The sequence below is a fragment of the Nomascus leucogenys genome, chromosome 9 (assembly GCF_006542625.1).
Source record: "Nomascus leucogenys isolate Asia chromosome 9, Asia_NLE_v1, whole genome shotgun sequence".
NCBI lineage: Eukaryota > Metazoa > Chordata > Mammalia > Primates > Hylobatidae > Nomascus > Nomascus leucogenys.
In genome coordinates this window covers 107632392-107646687 of record NC_044389.1, presented here as the reverse complement: position 1 = coordinate 107646687, position 14296 = coordinate 107632392, and the positions used below count along the sequence as shown (strand labels likewise).

At 43.2% G+C, this 14296-nt stretch overlaps 1 protein-coding gene across 2 annotated transcripts in view; it reads right to left on the bottom strand.

Moving 5' to 3' along the window:
• ITIH5 (inter-alpha-trypsin inhibitor heavy chain 5) overlaps nt 1-14296 on the bottom strand; it is a 106851-nt gene that overhangs the window by 90112 nt on the left and 2443 nt on the right. For both annotated transcript variants that reach the window (XM_003257618.4, XM_030819340.1), the window contains exon 2: nt 5362-5406. In XM_003257618.4, coding sequence (XP_003257666.4) covers nt 5362-5406 — 45 coding nt within the window. The remainder of the gene's footprint in view (nt 1-5361; nt 5407-14296) is intronic.

The following is a 14296-nucleotide window of genomic DNA, read 5'->3' as shown; positions in this document are numbered from 1 at the left end:
GTGGCAGTTGGCTGACTCCACGCACAAAATCTCTACTAACTTTTAATGCTTCTCCTTTCTGAGAAAAACAATACAGGGCCGGGCGTGGTGGCTCACGCCTGTAATCCCAGCACTTTGGGGGTCAAAGCTGGTGGATCACCTGAGATCAGGAGTTCGAGACCAGCCTGGCCAACATGGTAAAACCCCATCTCTACTACAAATGCAAAAAAATTAGGCAGGTGTGGTGATGGGCGCCTGTAATCCCAGCTACTCAGGAGGCTAAGGCAGGAGAATCACCTGAACCTGGGAAGAGGAGGTTGCAGTGAGCCGAGATAATGCCATTGCACTCTAGCCTGGGTGACAAGAGCAAAACTCCATCCCAAAAAAAAAAAAAAAAAAAAATACAGCCCATGTTGTTATTGAATGAAACAGGAGAAAAAGGCACTTCCTTGACTGCTGGATTTACCACCTCGGGGAAATCATTTTACCCCTCTGTAGACAGGAAATGGCATCGGTTCTGAATCACCTACTTGTGCTAATACAGTCTACGTAGTGATGTTTCATTACATTTAGAGAAGGAAAACAAAATGCCACTTTTATTTTTATATAAGAAAGACCTCCCCTCCCCCCGCCCCATTCTATACACTTCCTGAACAGGATGCACCACAGTGATCAGAGTTGGGCACCGGCACAGACACACATATGACTCGTCCTCAATGAGGTATGAGGCCCAGAGTCATGCTACCTGCTGTATTGACTGTATTTTCTTGTTTTCTATATTCTTGATGCTCTGGCATTTGGGGCTTTGATCCTGGAAAGACCATCCCTCCCAGGGCTGGCTTGTTCCTAGGAACAGCAGGCAACCCTGCTGCAAGCACACCTTTGATATATAAACCGATCAATCCAGAGCCACACATCCAACCGTCTCCCATATCAAACTCATGCACCTTGGCTGGGCGCGGTGGCTCATGCCTGTAATCCCAGCACTTTGGGAGGGCAGGGCAGGCAGATCACCTGAGGTCAGGAGTTTAAGACCAGCCTGGCCAACGTGGCGAAACCTATCTCTACTAAAAACACGAAAATTAGCCAGGTGCGATGATGCACGCCTGTAATCCCAGGTACTAGGGAGGCCTCTAATCCCAGGTACTCGGGAGACTGAGGCACGAGACTCACTTGAACCCAGGAGGTCGAGGTTGCAGTGAGCCAAGATCATGCCGCTGTGCTCCAGCCTGGGCCACAGAGTGAGACTCTGTCTCAAAATAATAATAATAATAATAATAAAAAATAAAACTCATGCATCAAGTCAATACTCCCCCTACCCTAAATCTCCCCAGGACCAGGTACCTGACAACTAGGGACCATCCCTACAGCCAATCCTAAACCTTCTCAGCCTACCTACTACCCCACCTTGCCCATTCCTTCCCATGAAAACCCCAATGCAGGCTCTGAGACACGCGCTGTCCTCTGCACCTTCTGCCCCAACCCACCCTGGCGCCTCCCCATGTGTCCTGGCATTGTATGCTGCCGCCCCTGCCTCCAGGGATCTGTGAGTATGAAATTCCTCCTTCACGTCAGTTATTTCTGTGTCTGTGTATCTTACCACAGTTGATAGAAACAAACCCTGAGCACAAACTGTAGAACACCTGCCACAAAGCAGACACCAAGACAGACCCTGCAGTCAGGAGGTTAAATGATGGCAGCGAATCATCTTGGGAAACCCAGGCCAGGATCCATTCAGCACCATGGAAACTCACACACAAAGATCCCCCTGCTTTCCAAAGAGTAAATATTTTGTGTGTATGTGATGCCAGGGAGCTTCATAAAAAGAGTATCTAATTAATTCAGAATAAAATCAAACAAATTCCTGTGGTCCTGGCAATGTTACGGGAGTACCAGCTGTTGCCATCCACATTCTATTCATTAATTCAAGCACGGAACATTCAGAGAATGACAACTGGAGGGAGAAGGCAAGAATGCAGGCTAGAAGGAGACTCATAGGATGAACTGAGCTCCAGAGGCAAGCAGGAGGCACATCACGCAGGGTCGCACACGCCCTTGGAGTTTATCCCACGGGTGATGTGGAGTCACTGAAGACATGCACACAAGAGAGTGACGCGCCAGGTCTACCACTGAAAGATCATTCTAGTACCAACTGGATGGTCAATAAAGTTCATGTGAAAAATTTATGATACTTGTAAAAGTAAGACTTTCAAAATTCTAAGAAATTTCTAAGAAAATCTAAGAGGTTGTATAAATGGTCTAAGCCAACGAGTCAAGAAAATCTTTGTACCCTTAGAGGCTACGTGTACAAAGCCTCCTTTTCCTTTCCTTTGAAAGGAAAACATGAGCTACTTATTACTTAGGAACTGAGCACTTTTACGTGGCAAACATACCAGAAAGAAAATTAATAGATGACACATTCAGAGAGGAATTCTTCCAGTTTAGAAGACAGAAGGTGTCTATCACATACAAAGGTCTCTGATACATTGACAATGAGGTGGATAAAAAACACAATAGAAAGATGGGCCAAGGGCCTGAAAAAAAAAAAAAGCAATTCACAGGAGAACGACTCTGAATGGCTAACATATATAATTTAAAATGTCCAAATCCTTGTTATGGAGAATGGTTTGAGCAATAAAAGAAAAACATTCCAAATTTGTACATAGGCAGAGGAATGCAAGTTAAAGGAACAATGAGATACCACTTCCTAAGTAAGAGATTGGCAAATTAAAAAGAGTAATTATATCAGTTGTTTGCAGAAATGTGCATATTCATCATTGCTGATATAGTATGAATCAGATAGTATTAAGAGTAATAGTATTCAAAAATTAATCTGACATCTATCAAAAAAAAAGGTTGTTTCTGAGACAGAGTCTTGCTCTGTTGCCTAAGCTAGAGTGCAGTGGTGTGATCTAAACTCACTGCAACCTATGCCTCCCAGGTTCAAGCGATCCTCCTGCCTCAGCCTCCCGAGTAGCTTACAGAGTCTCACTCTTGTCACTCAGGCTGGAGTGCAGTAGCATGATCTCGGCTCACTGCAACTTCTGCCTCCAGGGTTCAAGAGATCCTCCTGCCTCTGCCTGCTGAGTAGCTGGGATTACAGGTGTGCACCACCACACTTGGCTAATTTTTGTATTTTTTAGTAGAGACAGGGTTTCACCATGTTAGCCAGGCTGGTCTCGAACTCCAGACCTCAGATGATTCACCTCCCTTGGCCTCCCAAACTGCTGAGATTACAGGCATGAGACACCGAGCCCAGCAAAATTTAAAATGTATATGCACTTTGAATTGTAAGTCGTACAATTAAAAACAGCCGCATAAAAGAAGAAATGAAAGTGTTTTTTGAAGCATTGTATACAGGGTGAAAAAATCTGGAAATGAGAGTTCATCAATAACAGAAAGTTTAGTAAATTATAATACATATAAATATAAATACAGATTTAAATACATATAACTGAGAGGCCCATTTGGTGTATTTGTTAAGAGCATGGACTCAGACACTGAACTGGACTAAAATCCTGGCTCTACCACCTCTTCCCAGCTGTGTCATCTTGGGAAAGTTACTCACTCACTCTGAATTTGTTTTCTCATCTGTAAAATGCCTCAAATAATTGTTATAAGAGTAATTGAAGGCCAGGTGCAGTGGCTCACGCCTATAATCCCAACACTCTGGGAGGCCGAGGTGGGCAGATCACCTGAGGTCAGGAGTTTGAGACCAACCTGGACAACATGGTGAAACCCCATCTCTACTAAAAAATACAAAAATTAGCCAAGTGTGGTGGTGCATGCCTGTAATCCCAGCTACTCAGGAGGCTGAGGCAGGAACATCTCTTCAACCCAGGAGGCAGAGGTTGCAGTGAGCCGAGATCACGCCACTGCACTCCAGCCTGAGCAACAAGAGTGCAACTCTGTAAGCATTCGGTTGACATGAGCCGTCACATGCATGCATGGTTTTAGAGCAATGATCAGAGGTCTCGGTATGCAAATGTACCTCGGGTTCCCCTGCTGCATTCGATTTTTCAGTGGCACTTGTCATCATCTCAATTATCAGTATGCTTACAATTTACATGTACGTACGTATTGCTGGGAGGCTATTCTCCATGAATCTCTGGTGTTTCAGCACAACTTGCAAGCAGAGACTCTAGCTGTCTTTGCTGGGAACTACCTTTACAAATGTATAGTGAATAGCCTCAGAAGACGGGTTCCCCCTTCAGGGAAGAAGACAGGTTGGCTTAATGTGCAGAATAATAAGGAAAATATCTCCCTCCAGGAATAAAGACCAGGCAGGCTTAGTGCTCATTATTAAAGAGGCACGTTCCCTAAGTTAAGGGCTCCTTTCACACCATGCAAATCAACTGCATGGCAGGTGTCATCTGGCCATCTCTACCACCTTCTGGGAACTGAGGGAATGGCACACATGCTTTGACTACTGCTATTACTGTGAGTAATAAATCGTCCTTTGTCTCTGACCCAGGAGTCTCCTGTTTTCCACTAGCGAAATGGTAACAAACTACTTACTAGCTTGTAAGTACCTTTAATCTCAGCCCCTTCACAATTCTTGACGTGTTTATGTACATATGTGATTGTCTAGGATTACGTGAACGTAGAGAAAACATGAAAGAAGGAACACTAGGCTAATGAATTTGGGGTATGGGGAAGCAAGATTGGGAGGATCAGAAGAAGGAAAGGAGATGAGAAAACCAAGCAAAAAAATTATTTTTTAATTCAAAATCTCAATCCAAACAAAGATGGTCATGTTTGTGATATTGGTAATGACAAGAAATCTGAATTCACTCAAACACCAGCCAGGTGCTGGGAGGGCTAGGATAAATGCCTCACCGAGTCTAAAGGCACATCTGTACATTTTGATATTTCACTCCATGCACAGTGGTAACGAAGAACTGAGGTCATTTCAAATAAGCTCTTATAGTTTCTGAACATTTGCCCAAGTCCCAATCTCTTAGTCTCCAGCATGCATTGAGAGCCTGTCCAACTTTCATCACATGATGCTTTAGTCTACAAATATGAATTCTTTGGTTGCTTTAGTTGTTTACTTCACAACAAAGCTCTTATTTCCTGGGTAAGGATGTCATAAAAATAAATAAAAGTTATATTTAGGCTTTAAAAAAATAAGCCTACAAAGACCTTTGTGTTTTTAGTCCTATTGAAATAATCAGGTCTCCTTCCAGAAAAAAAAAAAAGAAAAAAAAATCCACTTAAACAAAGCCTTATAAAAGACTCAGCTATGCTGTTTCATCTCAGAATTTTTCTACAAGCAACGTTATATGTTTTGGAGGATCTGCGAGCAAAGTGGATACCTGGTTCAAAATAAATAGAAGAATGAGGCAATGGAATTTCAAGATGCACCGTGAATATACCTACCAGCCTCTGCAACAGTCTGACTTGCCTCGGGACCCTGAGTCCATCCTAGAAAAGAGAAGAGACTGTTAAAAAGGTGATTTTAAGAAAAGAGAAGAGACATGAAATATGACTGTGAGGTCATTCTTACATGAGTTATACAAGGAGGTTAAAATCTATTCAAATTCACCAAAAGCCCTATCTATCCTGAAAAGCAGTTTTGACTTTTTATCAGGGAGTTGGTTTCCAGGCCAGAATTAGAATTCAGCCCTGTCAGATCTGGTTGACTCTTAACCTGTAACGTCACACTACCTCGTCGCCTGAGCATTCTTCTATCTGTAAGAGGAAATGGATGAAATGACAAGAACAAAAAGATAGAGTATGTATATTCTGTTTCCTTTTATTTGGGGCTTCACGTTAAACTCTTTGCTACTGTGTTTATTACAGTAAGTAAAGGTATCCAGTCTTAATTCCAATGAGCTCACTATTCAACTTAAAACTCCAGGAAACTCTGGAAGCAAAATTGAACTTATCTTGAATTTTCTTCATTGTGTCTTTTCTGGATGATTTCTTACATTCTTCCACATGCAGGGGAGGGATGCAGGAAAGTGATAAAATCATCTTTTGATAGACACGGCCTTGCTCTGTTGCTCAGGTTGGAGTGCGGTGGTGCAATCACAGCTCACTGAAACCTCAACCTCCCTGGCTCAAGCCATCCCCCAACTTCAACCTCCCAAGCAGCTGGAACTACAGGCATGAGCTGCCACATCGGGGTCATTTTTGTATTTTTTGTAGAGACAGGGTCTCGCTATGTTGCCCAGGCTGATCTCAAACTCCTGGGTTCAAGTGAACGTCTCACCTCAGCCTCTCAAAGTGCTGAGATTTATAGGCGTGAGCCACTGTGCCCACCCAAAAGTTATATTTAAAAAAAAAACTCATTAATAATTAATTAGCCCCTCTAGACTAATTTAAAAGTCTTAGCTGGTTATATGAACGTTACTTATGGCAAATCTCATTAACTAATAGAAGTGTAAACTATTATTGCTGGGAGTAATAAGTTTTCCTTTCTTTCTGGAGGGCAGTTTTACAATGTAGATCAAAAACATAAGAAATATGCCTAGACTTCATGTCTATTTTTTTTTTTTTTTGAGACAGAGTCTTGCTATGTTGCCCAAGCTGGAGTGCTGTGGCAGAGTCTCGGCTCACTGCAACCTCCACCTCCCAGGTTCAAGCAATTCTCCTGTCTCAGCCTCTGGAGTAGCTGGGATTACAGGTGCCTGCCACCACGCCCTGCTAATTTTTTGTATTTTTAGTAGAGATGGAGTTTCACCGTGTTGGCCAGGCTGGTCTCAATCTCCTGACCTCGTGATTCGCCTGCCTCGGCCTCCCAAAGCGCTGGGATTACAGGCATGAGCCACCGCATCTGGCCTTTTTTTTTTTTTTTTTTTTTAGATTGAGTCTTGTTCTGTTGCCCAGGCTGGAGTGCAGTGATGCCACCTTGGCTCACTGCAATCTCCACCTCCTGGGTTCAAGCAATTCCCCTGCCTTAGCCTCCTGAGTAGCTGGGACTACAGGCATGCACCACCATGCCTGGCTAATTTTATTTTTGTATTTTAGTAGAGACGGAGTTTCACCATGTTGGCCAGGATGGTCTGGATCTCCTGACCTCGTGATCTGCCTGCCTCTGCCTCCCAAAGTGCTGGAATTACAGGCATGAGCCACTGTGCCCGGCCAAGTTTAACTTTTTACGATACTGCCAAACTGTTTTCCAAAGTGGCTGTAACATTCTGCATTCCCACCAGTATGCAATCTTTTAATTTATAAATTCTACTTACAGAAAAGGGAGGAAAATACTGACAGAAAAAAAAAAATGAACACAAAAGAAAATTCATGGCAACTTTTAAAACGATTGCTCTTAATTAGAAATAGCCTAAAATGCCCTGAAAATGTGGTTCAGTTAAGTAGACTATGATACATTGATTAATTACCACACGGCTACTAAAAATAAGGACCTGCACCTACATTTACTAACATGGATCAACATTCATTTTACTGGACTTCAATGTTGTTCTCCAAATGTGTTCCTAGCTCTCAGCCAGAGGGATTAGTCCTTGTGGGTAGATAGGGTCATGTGACTAGTTCTGGCCAGTAAGTTATGAATGTAAGTAACATTAGTCCCTTCTGAGTCAAGCATTAAGTTAATGTTCAGTGTTCCAGAACTGCCTTTTCTTCAGCACAGTAGTTAGTAATGTTCGGGGTAATGGCTGCTCCATGAAGCCCAAGTTCACAGTGACCAACAGGTGCAGAGCTGCCCCACTGCTGACCCAAGATGGACAAGGTGTATAAGCAAGACGTAAGAGTCTGTTGTTTAAGACATTGAGAATTGGGGATTGTTGGGTACCACAGCATAACCTAGTCTATCCTGAGATATGTTCATGACACAATTTTAAGTGACGAAATCAGGTAACAAAACACTATATGCAACATGATCCCATTTTTGTAAGCGTAAGTGTTTTTATGTATAGAATGTGTATCAAAGTGCTAATCAACGGCTGTTACCTTTGATTGACATCTTGTTCTTTAAACTTTTCTGTATTATCTCAAGTCTTAACAAAATGCAGCTATTTCCGTTTTGAAGACTAAAAGTATAAGAGAAACTCTTTTAACCCCATTCCCTGCTTTATCTCCCCATCCAAAAAAACACATACATTATAAGTTGCCATTCTAAGCCATTATAGAGTCTACTATTCAATAGAACACGGGATGGAGAAAAACAGTACAGGATTTAGGCTGACATCACCCTGACTCCAAGTAAGAACCTATCGATGAAAGAATCAAACTCTGTAAAATATTTGAAGAGATTTATTCTGATCCAAGTATCAGTGACCATGGCCCATGACACAGCCCTCAGAAAATCCCGAGAATACGTGCCCAGGGTGTCGGGGGCACAGCTGCTTGGTTTTATACATTTTAGGGAGACATGAGACATCAATCAAATACATGTAAGATATACATTGGTTCAATCCAGAAAGGCGGGACATCTCGAAGGTGGTGGGGGCTTCCAGGTTATACGTAGATGTAAAAGTTTTCTGATTGGCAATTGGTTGAAAGAGTTATTATCAATAGAAAGGAATCTCTGGGTTATAATAAGAGATTGTGGAGATCAAAATTTTATATGCAGATGAAGCCCCCAGGTGGCAGGCTTCAGAGAGCATCAACTGTAAATGTTTCTTATGAGACTTAAGATCTGTGTTGATGTTCGTGCTGGAGGGGTATAAGCAGGCATGTCGAACCCCCACTTCCCAGAGCCCCACTTCCCGTGATGGTCTGAACCAGTCTTTCAGGTTAAACTTAGAGGGCCTTGGCCTAGAGGAGGAAGTCCATTCAGATGGTTGGCGGGCCTTCAAATTTTATTCTTGGTTTACAAACCAAACACTTCCTAGGAGTATATCGGTTTTGGAATTCTAAAATGAGGTAAGGCTGGGCACGGTGGCTCACTCCTGTAATCCCAGCACTCTGGGAGGCCATGGCGAGTGGATCACCTGAGGTCAGGAGTTCAAAACCAACCTGGCCAACATGGCGAAACCCCATCTCTGCTTTAAAAAGACAAAAATTATCTGGGCGTGGTGGCGGGCACCTATAGTCCCATCTACTCAGGAGGCTGAGGCAGGAGAATCGCTTGAACCCGGGAGGTGGAGGTTGCAGTGAGCCGAGATCATGCCACTGTACTCCAGCCTGGGCAACAATGCGAGAGTCCGTCTCAAAAAAAAAAATTAAAAGTAAATTAATTAATTAAATAAAATAAAATGAGGTGAGATGTACAAGAGACTGTGAAGGAAGGCCATTATAGGGACCCTGGGGAAGTTCTTTATCAGTCCTGTAGGATCATCTCTTGCCCTTCCCTCCCTAAATTGTGGAGCAGCCTGGGGACCACTTAAAATAACTATGGTCAGAAGGAAAGCCCAGCCCCTCTCAGGTATTAAGTTCCCTGACTGATCTAAAGTATTTTCTTTGAAGTTTTCTCTTTTGTAAAATAGGTTCTCTGAGAAAATAAGCATGCTTCAAGGAGAACAAGAGAAGCTGGTTTTTCATTTTTGAGATAACTATCTGATGTCTCAGGGGATCACTATGGCCACACTTCAGTCCAAGTTTCAACTCGGCTTGACCCAGAATCAAAACTTCCCAGTACACATACATTGCTGGTGCCAGCTAGGATTGGAATTGCAAAGGACATTAATACCATCATCGTTTTTAGTTAAGAATTCCTGATCCTTTTTATTGTTTGAGTGTTTTCCCAGTGCCTTTTAAGAAAGTAGGGGTGGAGTCTGGGTACAGAAAAGTAACTGACTCCCAGCTTCAGGCAAAACTGCCATAAATAGTCATCTTAGAGCTTCCACTGACTTCCTTGAGGCCCCAAATCATGGACTGAAGAGATGGTGCTACCCAGCTGAGGTTATTTCTCCAGTATCAGAACAGAAGATCTCCAGACCACAACATTTATTAAGAAAAACGTAAGCCACCATCTCTGCCACCAAGGACCATTCTATCTAATTTTCAAAAATATATATACTCACGAAAGCACAATAGACAAAGTGAGTTTTATAAGTTACAAAAGAAATAGATGAAAGAAGAGATCACTATCCTCTTGAGTGACCATGAGAGGCTTTATGAAGGAGACAGGGCTGCAGCTTAGCTGTGGAGATGTGTCTTGGAGTGGGATGAAAGGGAAGAAGAAAGTTAAAGAGAATCAGGTTCAACACAGGAACAATCCTCAGAACATCAACTTCATAGATCTGCACCTGCCTCTAACACAAATGGACCCAGCAACGTCACCACCAGGAAACAGAAGGTGAGATAAAGGCTTCCTTAGCACAAGCATGTGTCAGTAACGTCATCAGAGCTGTGGAGCGTGGAATCTCCAAACCTACCCCGTTATCAATTAGTGCAACTATAGGTGGAAAATAAAACCTGCCAGTGCTGCTTAAGTGTTTATAATTTGACTGACAGGGGTTCTGTTTTTCTTCCCAGGATCCATCAGAGCCTCAGACCATGACTGAGGGAGGAAGAGAGATAGGTACTTGAGTCATCTCGAGAGTCCATCCATGGGAAAGAATGGGAGGCAGGAGGAGAGAAACAAAGCCTAATTCTTGAGCATAGACACTCCACCTTTGGTATGGATGCTTTAATGACCCAGCTGACTTCAAGACAGATGTAAAGGCGAGGTTTACAACCTCCACTCTTCCTTTTGAGCTGTAACATTGTATCCGTGACTCTAGGTCCCAGGACACAGGCGTCCCCATCCCTGGGGCGTGGACAGGTCCCGGTTGGTGGCCCGTTAGGAATCGGGCCACACAGCAGGTGAGCAGTGGGTGAGCCCGCATTACTGGCTGAGCTCTGCCTCCTAATGCTCCAGGCACTAGATTCTCATAGGAGGCAAACCCTATTGTGAACTGTGCATGCAAGGGGTCTAGGCTGTGTGCTCCTTATGAGATTCTTACTGATGCCTGATGATTTTAGGTGGAACAATTTCATCCTAAAACCATCCCTCCCACCCCCAGTCCGTGGAAAACTTGTCTTCCACAAAACCAGTCCCTGGTGCTAAAAAGGTTGGGGACTGCTGCCATAACAGATCTAAGAGCGATTACACTGAGGCCAGCTTCAGCCAAACACCTTCAACTGACTGAAGTCACGAGTTCCTAGAGGAATCTGTACAAGGAATTTATCCACCACCTGGCCCCATTCTTCTGAGGGCATTCTGAAATGCTGAAACCAAAACTGAGAAACTAAAGGGCCAATTACCTCAGAGATCTGCTATAGGACCTGGAGCAGAATCAAGGGCTAAATGTTGGAAAGTCACCTGAGATGCCATTTATCATGTGGGCTGAGAACAGTCAGTCTGAGAATATTCCCATTTGGGTAATTCTATATGACCCAAGATTTTTCTTCCTTGAAAGTAATGTTGCTGCAAGTTGTTTAGCTATTAACCATTTCAATTTGGAGTGCCTATCACCTTGGTAATAGAAGAAGAAACTTGATATTCCAGCTAAAATTCCAAACAATTTCCTGAAAGATTGTTTTTTAAGTTTTTTTGAGGCAGACCCTCAACTCATACCACCCAGGCTGGAGTGCAGTGGCGTGATCACAGCTCACTGCAGCCTTGACTACCCAGGCTCAGGTGATCCTCCCACCTCAGCCTCCCAAGTACCTGGGACTACAGGTGCATGCCACCATGCCCAGCTAATTTTTGTATTTTTAGTAGACATGGGGTTTCAACCATGTTGTCCAGGCTGGTCTTGAACTCCTGGGCTCAAGCTATCTGCCCACCTCAGCCTCCCAAACTGCTGGGATTACAGGTGTGAACCACTGTGCCTGGCTGACTAAAATTTTTTAAAAGCAACTGCCATTAGGCAAGTCACCCTGCTTATTTTCTTTACCTATAAAATATCAGGGGCCAGGGGCAGTGGCTCACGCCTGTAATCTCAGCACTTTGGGAGGTCAAGGCAGGCCGATCATCTGAGATCAAGAGTTCGAGACCAGCCTGGCCAACATGGTAAAACCCCATCTCTACAAAAATACAAAAATTATCCAGGTGTGGTGGTGGGCGCCTGTAGTCCCAGCTACCTGGGAGGCTGAGGCAGGAGAATTGCTTGAACCCGGGAGGCAGAGGTTGCAGTGAGCCAAGATCACTTCACTGCACTCCAGCCTGGGGGCAACAGAGTGAGACTGTCTCAAGAAAAAAAAAAAAAAAAGAGCGAGAGAGAGAAAAGAAAAATCAAGGAACTGGATATTGCTTGTGGGAAAATAATGAGTGGTTCAGAACCCTTCTCCTAAGAAAAGCTCAGGTCTTTATCCTCTGGCCCCCATCTTCCTAAATCGACCTACTACTCCACTGTTCCTCAGATCCAGAGACACCCGGCTGGCATTCCCAGCAGCAGCGCTGACGACACGATAAGCAAGATCTCCTTGTATGTGAGCATCCAAGGACTTGGGGAAAGTGCTAGTTAGGAACACCAAGTCACACACAGCTCATCACCCAGTTCTCAGGACTTCCCCACCCTTCCTTTCCGCCCTCAAGAAATGGCATATGGCTGCTTTGGGAGTGACCAAATCTCTGGAATTTCTCCCACAGCATACTCCTTCCACACTCTGCCCTACAAACTCATTTCAACAATCCAGCCCTGCATATAGGGAGATGTTATTGAATGGCCAGAAGCTTACAAAATCTTTCACTGGCTTTGTTTTTTAAAGAGTTAAAAAAAAATAGCTGTCTTGATTTTTTTTTTGTTTTTTTCCCCCAAAATGCAAAGATTTGCCTCTGAGTGAGAATTTATAAGAAATTAAAAATCTGGAAATGTCCAATTCAGGGAATTAGAAATGTATTACCACAATACATGTTTGAATTACGACTAGCATGTATTGCACATCACCTATGGGCCATGAGCTACAAACACAAATCACATTTAAACAAATTCAACTAAATTATAAAGGTGAACGTGGCTTGCTATTTGAAGGATTTGCTGAGAGCCCCAGCTTTGGGGTTCGGCACACCTGTACTCCAATCCAGGCTTTGCACTTTATACGTTGTTGCAGCCATCACTTCTCAGAAAGGACTTCCTGGTTGTCCTTTGTCAAATAAGTACATTGAGACATTACAGCGGTAGTAAGAGACTTAACCAGGCTGTGCATAAATAGTAAAAGCAGCTAATATTACCTCAGTGTTTACTACATGCAAATGCTTTGCCTGAATTAACTCTTTAATCCTCAAACAACCGTAAAAGCAGAAGTGTGTTATTTTTATAAAAATTTAATTATTATTTAGATGCTAATAAAACATAAGCTCCAGGACCCCTCACTTGTGCAAGCCCCTAAAAATGCATGATATTTGTGGTGCCTGTCAGATTGTCAAAATGTGTAATTTGTTGTGCTTTCTTTATCATTCTAAGTAAATGGTCATTTTAGCACCTAACTTTGTAGTTATAATTTGATACTTTTTGCCTTCAAGAGGGTCCTGCAAATTGTGTAAACTTTACTCTCCTCCCAAAGCCTAGATCCATCCCTGCCTATGTAGTAGGAATTATTAACAATTCTCTATTGCAGATGATGAAACTGAGACCCAGAGAGGTTAAGTGACTTGCCCAGGTACACACAGCCAGTAAGTGATGGGGTCCAGATTTGAACCCAGGCAGTCTGGCACCACATGGAGTACTCGACAGAATACATTATTGCCTCTTATTATTTTCACATAAAGCTCCTAGCAAACTCCCTGAGACATAGGGATATTACAGATACTCAATAACTGGTGGCTTTTACTATTCTGTCAATCTAAAACCGCTTTGATAATAATGGGAATATAACTCTATCTTTATTTAAAGACACCATATAAATTTAAGCTAACAAAACAGATAACTCTGTAGCAGACAGTTTTTATACAAGGGATTTTCTTTTAAATACTAATTTCCCAAAATATCCTTTAAAAATACTACTATTCAAAGTGTGCGGCTAGGCACAGTGGCTTATGCCTGTAATCGCAGCACTTTGGGAGGCCAGGGCAGGTGGATCACTTGAGCTCAGGAGTTTGAGACCAGCCTGGCCAACGTGATGTATTTTTGTCTCTATTAAAAATACAAAAATTATCCAGGTGTGGTGTAGTGCACCTGTAATCCCATCTGCTTGGGAGGCTGAGGCATGAGAATCACTTGAACCCAGGAGCCAGAGGTTGCAGAGAGCAGAGAGCCTGCCACTGCACTCCAGCCTGGGCGACGCAGTGAGATTCTGTCTCAAAAAAAAAAACAAAAACTAAAATGTGGTCCATGGACCACCTGCATCAGAATCATCTGTGCCCCATCCCAAACCTAATGGATCTAAACCAATGGAAGTGGAACTCAGGAAGCTGAATGTTTAATGAACACCCCAAGTGACTTTTTCCACCCTAAGGGTGAAAACCACTGCTTTTAGGAGT